We start from the raw sequence: 11,552 nt of genomic DNA on the forward strand, positions 1-11,552 counted from the left end.
AGCTTTTACAGGTATCTTGGATTGAGAGAGGGATGAGTTGTAGCTGTGAAGGGCAGTGAAGGATCTGCCCTAGGGTGCCAGCATCTGGGGGTGAGGTGTGTGGCTTCTTCCCTGTGATGTCTACTGTCCCTACTCCTCCACTGAACTTGGCCCCAACTGCCCTCAGGATGCTACATCTCTGCTAGGGCCCATCTTCCCCTCTAATGCTTCCAACAGCATGGGCCAGATTCTCTGTGGGGATGGATTGTCCTCTCCCCATGTGGTTGCACCCATGACTGCTGGTGCTGTTGCCCTTAATACAAGAAGTCCTTGTTTGAGCTCTGAGCAGCCTCTAGATATATTGCTGTGGGACCTAGAGCAGATTTCTGAAATCTCTCTCAGCCTCCATTCAAGATGGCACCACCTGCTCTGGCTCCTTCCCAGGGCAGATGAGACACTCTGAGGAGGAGGTGGGCATGGAAGTGTGGTGGTCATACCAAGCATAGACAAGATCTCTACCCACCCTACCCACCACCTCTTACCCATCCACCATGGAGTCTCCCCGGATGAGTTTGAGGTTCCTGAAGAATCCCAGGGAGATGAGGGCAAAGGAATGTTTGATTTTGAGGAAGCCAGTGATGGTTTCTACCAGGCCCAAACTTCTCTGTAATTCTGTCTCTAAGTTGTCTGATCAGAGAAGAGAGGGGGTCAGCTCAAGGCAAGGCAAGGGAGGAAAAGGAAGGGAAATCAGGCATGACTTGGCTTAGCCCAGTGCCTGGCAGATAGTAGGTATTTAATAAATTTTTATTGACTGACTGAAGGGTCTTTGGGTTGGGTCAGTGGAAAGAACTGGTCCTTGGAAGGGATAGGACCTGAGCCAAGAGAGTAATCAAACAGAGAGCAAAGCCTGATCCACGGGAAGGAATCTTCCAAGGGGCTCCAGAATGGGCTCTACTCTGGTCCGGTGGGAAGGGGTAGGGTGATGGGAATAAGGGTCTACTAACAGCCTTGACGTAGGTTAAGGATCAGGCTGCCCTTCAGATGGGTACAGCCTACGAGCTCCTGGGCTGCCTGCAGGGAATCGATGGTCTTAGTGCCAACCTTGCACTCCTTGGGGCACAGCCCCTCACACTTATGGCAGAAGATACTACAGGAGGAAGGAGAAAAGAGGAGACTGTGAGTTCCTTAGGACAAAGTTATCAGGGTTGCCCCTTTCCCTCAGACCCTGGAATAGGCTGGGTTTCTGTCCTTTCCAGACCCACAATCTGCCTCCGATTTATAAGATCATTAGACACAGGATGCCCTCACCCCCTATACTCTAGAGATCTGTTACTGTTCTTGCTCTCCCCTTGGGTTCTGTCCTTACTGACCTTAGTCCTTTCATCTTTAGATTTCATCCTCACTGTTCTCACTCATCAGAAACTTTGGTCTTGTCCTCACTGTTCCCCTTTCTTGGATGCCTAAGTCTTATCCGCATAGTCCCTCTCCCCTGAATACTTGGGGGACATTCCCATTATTCCCTACCCCACTTAAATATACCTGCGAATCCAGGACTTACCTGCTATCATTGTGGGTGTATCCTGGAGGGCACTGGGCCAAACAGCTGCCCTGATGGATGACGAAGTCAGAGACTCTACCAGGCAGGTCAGGCAGCGCCCTGAGGCTGGCACAGTAATCCGCAGTGACACAGCGCCAGGTCTCATACTGGTAGGTGCCTCTAGGACAGGCAGAATGGCACATGCCTCCAAAATGGAAGTGCTGACAGGCCACACATGCCTTGGGGTCATTGGGCCGACTGCATCCTCCCAAACACTCAGGATGGCAGCACTCCCCCCTTGAGGTGCAAGCCAGGCCCCTGGCACATGGGCACACTGCAGGTATGGGGAGAGTGGGCATCAGGGGGCAGTGCCAGCCTCTCCCAGCAGGCATAGACAGTCATGCCACCCAGAATACCACCCCACAACCCAGAGGGACCCACCTCTCTACCAATACCCCATCTCCTCTCTTTGCCTCCTTTCCCTGGTATCTGAGTCTTTACCCAGTTCATCTCCAGTACAAGGGAAGTGGATGGTACCATCGATAGAGCAGTGGGCCAGGATGACCTGAATTCAAATCTGCCCTTACATGCTTTTTTAGCTGTGTGACCCTAGGCAAGTCCCTTACCAGCTCTCTGCCTGAGTTTTTTTAAACTATAATGCGGTGATAATAATAACACCTATCTTCTAGAATTGTTGCAAGGATAAATCAAGATGTTTGGAAACACTCAGCACAGTACCTAAGCCTGGCACATAGTAGGTGTTATAACTGTCACCTATGGTCATTACCCTTCTCTTATCCCTCCTCAGCTCAGCTCTGTCGTCCAGACAGAAGTCTTTCTTGCCTGACACCCAGTTGTATGTAAAATGTTTTGTAAACCTCAAAACATGATATGAACGTAAGCTATTTTTAATTATAATTGTGCCTCAGAGGTGGAAGGAATCAGAAGTCCGACAATCAAACGTCTATTTAAACAGCATGCAGCATCCGTGACTACCAGCCATCTAGCTTCCCCCATCCCCATTTATGCCTCCAGGCCTCCATGCTGACTCCCCTGCCCTTGTCTCTGTCTGCCTTTGCCTCTGTCCCTGTGTCCTAGGTTAGCCCTCAAACTAGGGACTCCCTGAGGGTGAAAGAGTGTCTCCTTCTGCCTAGGCCTCTTTTCCCTGTGCTCAGGGACAGCTCAGGACAGAACAGTGACCTTGCTTTATCAGTCCTGTGTCTCCTTATCCTCCTGCCTGGGATGAATGCCCAGATTTACACCAGGCATGATGCCAATGTAGGAGCTAGCCATTCTTTTATAAGAAGCTCTGCTCAGGAGGCACAGTGGGTACATTAAGGACCTCCAGAGCCTATTACAACCACACCCCTGCTAGAGAACCAGTCACTCATTGTCTCTTCCTTAAGTTCTTGGGGGAAGGGGTAAGACTTATGGGGATAAGGCAGATAGAGGGTAATATGTAAGTTTAGAGCTGGGGCATCAGGAGTCTGGGTTCCTTGTATGGTAAGAGCTAGAGACTAGGTAAGAGAGGGGGCCACCAGTAGGGGCAGGATGTGTTGATACCATATACTTTGAGAACTAGCAATCTTGTTTATAGATAACACTGAGGTGGTGGGGAGGCCTGGGGGAATCAAGATACAGCAGGTATCTGGTTACTCTGAATGCTAGGTGAGGAGAGGGGGATGGGGTCTTTGAGACCCCCATTCTCTAGACTTGTGTCCTGGTTTATGAGAAGGACAATCCCTTGGGCTAATTTTCCAGCTAAAGAACTCAAGGCTCTCCTCCTGAAACCTGAGGGACCCTCATTCCCTCCTTTCCTCCCTTCACCTCACAAACACCCTGTGCCTATCCATCTCCCTTTCCTCTCCTTTCTCAGATCTCCTCCTAGACCCCCCCTCTTCTTTCTTCTTTAAGGATAGTTCCATCTCTCATCCTTGTCCTCTCCCATCTTCTTTTATCTTTTATATTTTCTTCTTTTCTCATTTCCCTTTGAACTTACCCACCCAAGTTTTGTGATCTTGGGCAAGCTACTTCCTCTTGGAAGGAACACTCAACCTGGAGCCAAAGGACCTGGATTCAAGAATTGACTCTGTCACTTATTAAACCATGTAGCCCTGGGCAAGTCACTTTACTGTCCTGAGTTTCCTTGTCTGTAAAATGAGAGGGTTGAATTAGGTGATCTCCCAGGTCCTGGATGTCCTTTGAGGTTGCTTTTTTCAGTCTTTTTTCAGTTGTATCCAACTTTCCATGACTCCATTTAGAGTTTTCTTAGTAAAGATATTAGAGTGGTTTTGTCATTTCCTTCTCCAGCTTCATTTTACAGATGAGGAAACTGAGGCAAACAGGGTGAAGTGATTTGCCCAGGGTCACATAGCTAGTCGGTATCTGAGGCCAGATCTGAATTTAGGATTTCCTGACTCCATGCCTGGTGCTCTACCCACTGGGTCACCTAGCTGCCCACCTACTTGTGCCTTCAGAAAGTAAGCCATATCTGTCTTAAGCTCACTCAGTAAATCCGTCCTTCCCTGGTCCCCCACCTGTCAGTCATGACTGCCTTCCTCAGGTTTCATATATCCTTTTGTTTGCTCCTCTGTACCAGTGCTTAGCACATAGGAGATGCTTAATAAATGTTGATTTATTGACGTGATCATGTAATATTTTTCCGTAGCAATTCAGAGAGTATTGTGTTGCACCTCGAGTCAGGGAGACCTGAGTTCAAATACTAAACCAGATACTTATGAGTATCCTGAGTAAATCATTCAACCCCTCTCTGCCTTAATTCCCCTCTCTGTAAAATAAGGATAATAATAGCACCTACTCCCAGAGCTGCTGTGAGGATCAAATGAGATAACAATTGTCAGAGTGAGTTTGCAAACCTTAAAAGATCATATAAATTGTAGTTGTAATTAAAATGATAGTAATGATTGCTATTATTGCCATCTTTTCCTCTTAGGCTGTAAGCCCTTTGAGGGAGGCATTGTGATGTGTCTAAGCTTGACATCTCCACCTGGGATACCCAGGAAACACACAAGCATTTGTTGTCTCTTACAGCTGTGTGAATAATATCGGGTTGGAGTCGGGCAAATCTGAGTTCCAGTTCAGCTCAGCTTCCTGTTACCTCTGTGATTTTAGGGAAGCTCTGTTGAGCATATAAAGTCCATTACATACTGGTCCCCACGTACCATTACAGTTTCATACATTATTCCTTTTCCCTCTTGCTCTGGTCCTGCCAAATTGGTTTTCTTGCTGTTTCTCATACAGAAACACGTCATTCCCCATCTCCTTAACTTTGCATTCTGTCCCCTATTCCTGGAATGCCCTCCTTTCTCATCTCCACCTCTTAGAAGCTCTTGTTTCCTTGTATGTCTTTTAATTTTGCATTTACTTATATATGCATATGCTCTGTGTCCCTGCTATTCCCTATAAAATCTCCCTGAGGGCAGGGGTTGCTTTACTTTTGTCTATAAATCCCTAGAATCTAGTGAGGGGCTTGGCACACAGTTAAGTGTTTAATAAATGCTTGTCAATGGATTGTTTGAGTAAATTACTCTCATCGATGAAATAAGGGGCTAGACCACATGATTTCTTCCTTTTCTAAATATCTCCTGTGCTTATTTTCTGCCCCCATGTACCCACCTCTCTGGCAGTGCCCAGAGGTCCAGCAGCGGTAGTCCATTCGTCCACTTACAGTAGTTCTGATGCAAGGTTCCTCGGTGCCCAGCATTCCAGGGCACACATCAGCACATTCCTCTCCTAGTTTGTTGCCCACAATGTGGTTGGCATCAGTTGTTGGCTGCAGCAGGCTCCAGTCAACAGTGGAAAGATGGCACAGCTCCTGGTTCTTCTCCACACGCACGGCCCCTCTAAGGATGGCACCCAAACTTGGAAGTCCCACATCCCTCAAGTGGGGCATCTCAAAGATGACCAAGGCATAGCTGAAGAAGAGGCGGGTGCCTCGAATCACCGCAAGGTTGGGGAAGAGTTCTCGAAGACTCTCCAGTCCATAGACACGGAAGAGGAGCAGGTAATCGGTGACCTGGGTGAGACGCGGGAAGCTGAGGCCCTGGAAATCCTCCCCAGTTGCTGTGAATATAAGCAAGATCTGCAGGTAGCCTTCCACTACGGTACAGTTTTCCAGTCTCCGGAGTTCTGACACCTCTGTGCGGATGTCCAGGCTGGGGCAGACTGAGGAGTAGAGGAGAAGGAGATACAAATGGGAGGTCAGGGGCACTTAGATCCCAAGAGTATCCCACCTTCTAACCCCAGTCCTTCCCAAGAGAACCTAAAACCTATATACCTGAGACCCTGCGCATGCACTGCCTTTCTCACTCCTAGATTCACAGAATCTTAGAGCAGGCAATAACCTCTGAGCTCATCAAGTCTAGACCACACACTCTACAATATGCTGGACAAATAACCAGATAGTTTCAGCTTGAAGACCTCCATGACCCAGAGCCTACTGTGTTCCTATAGGGGTAGCCCATTTCAACTTTGGACGCCACCAGTTGTTAGGAAATGTTTCCTTAAATGGAGCCTGAATCACATTCCGCTCTTTCTGCCCTTGGGGACCAAGAAGAGCAAATCGAATCTCTCTTTCACATGAATACCTGAAACCAGCTACCATGTCTCCCCTACTCCACCCCTAGCCTTTTCCAAGCTAAATATCTCCAGTTTCTTCAGCTAGTCTAGGTTGATGTTTTCTCACCATATTGTTCATCCTCCTCTGGATGAAGTCCAACTTGTCAATGTCCTTCTTAAAATGTGGCCCCCAGAGCTGAACCTAATATCCCAGATGTAATCTATCCCTTTATTGTAGCCTGCAATTTTTGTTTTTGTTCAGTTGTTTCACTTGAGTCCAACTCTTCATGATCCCATTTGGGGTTTTCTTGATAAAGATACTGGAGTGGTTTTCTATTTCTTTCTCTAGCTATTTTATAGATGAAAAAACTGAGACAAAGAAGGTTCAGTGACATGCCCAGGGTCACACAGCTTGTAAGTGTCTGAAGCTGGATTTGAACTCTGGAAGATGAATCTTCCTGACTCTAGGCTGAGCACTCTATCCACAGAGCCACCTAGATGCCCCATAGCCTGCAACGGTGTTGAATATTTTGGCCCACATTTCCCACTGTGGATCCATATTGACTTGGACACCCACTAAAACTACCACAAACTCTTCATATCTTGTATTTATGCAGCTGTTTTTTTTAACCCAAGTGTAGGGCATTTATCATTACTAAATTTCTTCTCATAGGGCCCCTAAGCTTGGGGCCTTTGAACACTGGCTCTTCCTGCCCCCAATCATCCCAAAGGGACTCAGAATTGGAACAACTAGACATCAGGGTATGATGTTATTCATTTCATTCAACAAATGTGTTGAATGTCTATGTGATCCGCATTGTGCTAAGTACGGAGGCACAAATTGAGGGGAGACATACTTTCTGACTTCCCAGAGTTTGTAATTTGGGTTCCTAGAGAGCTAGGTCTAGACATAGGCAAAGTATCCAGTTACCTAAGGCAAATCACATAAGTGGGTAGTATTTTTGGTAAAAGCATATATTTTTAATGCTAGAAAATCCTTCCTTTCATGATTATCATATTTTATATGATAAACCAAAGTGCATCTGCTCCAGCCAGGCCTCAAACCCTGCAGGGGACAGACAGTAACCCTATCCCCCCCAGGCAAAATTTTCAGTCTTTGTTCTAGATCAGGAAATGCTTTATCCCAAATTCTGATTCCCAGGCTCCTCCTCCCTACCTGTCATCTGGGTCCCTAATTCTCTTCTCAGGGGGATATGGACCTAGATAGACATAAGGGGTGTGTGTGTTTCTCTCCCCACCGCCATTGTTTTTTGAGATTTGATAGGATGCATGCATATGGGTGTGTGTGTGTGTGTGTGTGTGTGTGTGTGTGTGTGTGTGTGTGTGTGTGTGTGTGTGTAGGAAGGAAAGAAACAAGTGACTTATGATATTTGCAACCAGCTCCCTTCACCCCCACCCCCCACCATTTCCATCACCTGTCCCTGGACCAATAGGATTTGAGAAAGGGACAGGGGGCCTTCTTCAGGATCCCCTCATCCCATTTCCCATCATGCTCCTAGGCTCTTCAGAGCTCCCCTAATGAGAACACTTTGGAAAAACAAATCCCAAAGCCTTCTCTGATTAGCCCCCACTTCAGGTTCCTCCTGAGCCCCTCCCCCCACTTCTCTCTCTTTCTCTTTGGTCTGTCCTGCTCCCTCCCTGGCTGACACTGAGAACCAGACACCTGGGTCCCCTGATCAAACACCCACTCCCTCCCTCAGAAGCTCCTTGTCCCTCCCATGGATGTGCTTCTGTCTGGACAACCACCCTTCTGTCCGACATCTGCTGTGGCCTGGAGATGGCTCTGTGCTCTAGCTCCCCGTTTTCCATCCTCACCCTCCCTGCCCAAGGCTGTTTAATCACGAGGGGAGAATAATGACTCAGAGGAGAAGGTATTTTGTAAGCCCCAAGTATCTCCCAGAGAACCTTTCCAGCTTTCACTCCAATCCCCTGCATTTCTGTCCATTGGCAGAGACCCTGCCCCCACCTTCAGGAACCCACAGCCCGTCAGATGAGGAAAACACAGTCCCTGCCCTTGGAGACGCCCCAGTCTGATGGCAGGTAGGGCATATACAACCAGAGCATGGACAGAGAAACACTGACCAGGAAAAGAGACAAGGACAGATGAGCCAGCCAATTTGAGCTGTAGATGCCAGGATAGGGATAGATAACAGAGGAGGGAGTCTTGGGAAAACCCACACTTCTCACCGATCCTTTCTTTTGATCTTATCCTGTACAACCCCTTCATTCCTCTTCAGCTACTGTATCCCCCATTCTCCTCCTCCACCTGAAGGTTGTTTACAGTCAACATGACCAGTCTCCCCCCCCCCCCCCCCAACACAATAAACATAAGAACTTTCTAGTCTAGGACTGGGGGTGGAGGTGGGGAGAGGAATCTGGAGAGAGTGGGGACAAACTGACTCAGCCAGGGAAAAAACATCTGCTCTCCTTCCCAGGTTAGTAGACCCTGAGGAGCCATCTATTTTATCTCCTCAGCCAGTCTGCTCAGCCTCTATCCTTCATCCCCCTTCTGGTAGTGGCTTGTCAAGAGGAGGATGCAGGCCTTTTCCTCCGCTTCTGCCCTCAGCCTTCTCTCATATGTAGTCATACCATTTAGAGGAACCATAGAGATCCCCAAAGTCTCATGGGTAGAAAGTTGCAGAATCAGGGATCAAGCCCTGCCTTTCGCTGCAAATCCAGGGCTCCCTTCTGTGACGATGCTGGGACAGCTCCGTTGGGTGGTATGGATCTGAGCTAGCAGTCAGAAATCCCAGTTCTAGTCCTAGCTCTAGACACTGATTCCTCGTGTGATCTTAAACAAGCCTTGGTTTCCTCTGAGGTTCTTTCTATCTCTAAGACTCTAGGAGGCCCCATATCCAGATGGGGAAGCAGTTTGCCCTATTTCCTTGAACATCTTGAGCTACTGAAGGAACACAGTTGGGGCTAGATGAGTGGTTATGTGACAAAGTCTGGGATGAGCCTCCGGTTTCTGAACTAAGGTTGAAGAGGAGTCCTAAAAGAGAGTTGTGAGGTAGGGGAAGTAACAGTTCCTCTAGCACCAAGCCTGGGGAAAGCCCATTATGACCTTGAATCTGTATCTATGTGCACACATATGAGCAAGTGAGCCCCACTTGGACTGCCTCCCTATGTCGAAGGGAGGAGACAGACTAGAGAGGAGACAATTGGGGGGATGTAGGTTAGATCTTCAGGATATCCTTCTAACTGGGTTGAGGCATAGGAGAGAGAATGGAGGGATAAAGCAGGAATTGCCTTGGGTACCTTTTCACTCTCACTGCCTCATAATGGAAAGAACGTGAGGTATGGAGACAGGAGACCAGGGTTCAAATCCTTCCTTTGACATTTACTAGTTACAGGATCACAAGCAAGGCTTTTGATTCCTCTAAGCCTCAGTTTCCTCATGTGTAAAATGGAGATGATATTAAGTGCATATCTACTTCACAAAGTTGTTGGGAGGAAATTGTTATAGAAGTGAATTATTCTTACCACACTCCTATTCTTGGACATAGCTGTCTGTCTCTTATTGTCCTCTCCCCATCTGCCCCACTGCACTTCCAACACCTCTCCATTTAGTCCCGTGATTCTCTCAGTCTTTGTTTTTGTATCTTTCTCTTTCTTGTGTTTCAGTCCTGTCTCTTCTTTGATCTTTTCTTAGCCTCCCTCCATGGAGTTAGACCTAGAAGGGACCTTACAGGACATCAAGTCAGTCAGGCAATAAGCATTTCTGCTACCCACTGGGCAGCTAGGTGGCACAGTAGATAGAGCGCTGGACTTAGAATCAGGAATACTTGAGTTCAAACCCAGCCTCCGACATTAACTGGAACAAGTCACTTAACCTCTATTTGCCTCGGTTTCCTCATCTGTATGATGGGGATAGTAATAACACCTATTTTCCATGGGTGCTGTGAAGTTCAAATGAGGTAATATTTGTATAATGTTTTGCAAACCTCAAAGTACCCATAGTATGTGTTAGCCATGATGCTAAGCGCTAGGCTTACAAAGAAATGCAATAAATAGTCCCTGCTCTCAGGGAGTTCATAGTCTGCTGGGGGAGACAACATGCAAACAACCATGTACAAAGCAGAAATATTCACGATAAATTGGAGATTTATCAATAGATGAGGAAACGAAGGGTCACAACAGTTAACACTCACTCAACATCACACAAGTAATAAGTGCCAAAGCTTGGATTTAAACCAAGTGCTCTTTCCACTACACGATGCATGTCACAGACAGGGAACTTCTAAGCTCTCTGTCGTCCATTCTCACCCTGGCTCTGGGATCACAGATATTCCAGCTAGAATGAAGATCATCTCATTGCTCCTCCTGACGATTGCTCCAGAGAGAGGAAGCCACAAGCCCCCTTCAGGGAACTGGCCACTCTCCCTTTGAAGAGTTCTTTCTGTGATCAAAGCCAGCCCTTCTTACTGTTGTCAAGGCAATGCCACAAAGCCAAGTTCAAGAGAAGAACCCATGTGTCCTGTCTCCCAGCTCTGGGAGAAGGTGATGAGGACTCACCCTCTGGAGTATCCAGGCCAAATCCCAAAGGGAGGAAGTTCATCAGCAGGCAAGATCCCCAGAGCCAAGAGCTGGGTGCTGTCATTGTCTTGGCCCTGAGCCCACACCCAGCTCCAGCTCCGTGTTATCCAGCCTGGTAGGGGTAGAGGTGGGGGCAGGACATGCAAACGGTTGCCTGAAAATAGTCTGAGAGACAGAGACACTGAGGGACTCAAAAGCCAGGAGATAGAAGGAGACAGAGAAAAACAGAGGGTCAGAAACTAAGAAAATAATATAGAAAGGAATAGAGATGAGGGAAAACTCCAAAATTCAGGGACCAAGAAGTGACAAAGATGGAATTAGAGCAGAAAACTCGTGTGTGTGTGTGTGTGTGTGTGTGTGTGTGAGACAGAGAGAGAGAGAGAGACAGACAGACAGACAGACAGACAGACAGAGGGAGAGAGAGAGAGACAGACAGAGACACACGGAAAGAAGCACAGGTTAGACTCGATTGAGAAGGAATGGGAGTGGGGAACACGGGGAGGAGGGGGTAGCGCGACCTTGGTGGTGATGGTGCAGGACTTCTTATGTCTCTTTCAGCCTGGAGTTGTCTCTCCCTCTGTGGAATTTCTAGGGGCCAGAGGCAAAGAAGCTGGGCAGGCAGAGAACTGGAAACCCCCTGCCGGCCTCTAATTGTGGACCTAAAGCCCATTGGTCTGAGGGCAATGGGGTAGTGGGGGGAGGTATCACTGCCCCCTCTTGCTTCACCTCCCCATCATCCCTCTCTTTCCAGTGAAGTCAAAATATTTAGCCTGACAACTGAGAGGGAGGAGGGTTAGACTGTGCATGGGAAACATGTCTGTTGGAAAAATAAGGCCAAAGGGCAGAGGTGAGGGGGTGCAAGATTGGCCAGGAGGCCAAGAGAAAATATCCCACCTGCAAA

General features: G+C 47.8%; 1 protein-coding gene across 1 annotated transcript in view; it reads right to left on the bottom strand.

Annotated features, from left to right (window-relative positions):
- The window catches only part of INSRR (insulin receptor related receptor), a 32,931-nt gene extending 21,656 nt beyond the window's left edge, over window positions 1–11,275 (bottom strand). The window contains exons 1-5 of the mRNA XM_072647289.1: window positions 10,631–11,275; window positions 5,153–5,701; window positions 1,538–1,850; window positions 984–1,126; window positions 522–666 (exon numbers count right to left, since the gene is read on the bottom strand). Of these exons, the coding sequence (XP_072503390.1) occupies window positions 522–666; window positions 984–1,126; window positions 1,538–1,850; window positions 5,153–5,701; window positions 10,631–10,715 (1,235 nt within the window). The 5' untranslated portion in view covers window positions 10,716–11,275. The remainder of the gene's footprint in view (window positions 1–521; window positions 667–983; window positions 1,127–1,537; window positions 1,851–5,152; window positions 5,702–10,630) is intronic.
- Between the last annotated feature and the right edge of the window lie 277 nt (window positions 11,276–11,552).

The sequence above is a fragment of the Notamacropus eugenii genome, chromosome 2, assembly GCF_028372415.1.
Source record: "Notamacropus eugenii isolate mMacEug1 chromosome 2, mMacEug1.pri_v2, whole genome shotgun sequence".
In the NCBI taxonomy this organism is placed as follows: Eukaryota; Metazoa; Chordata; class Mammalia; order Diprotodontia; family Macropodidae; genus Notamacropus; species Notamacropus eugenii.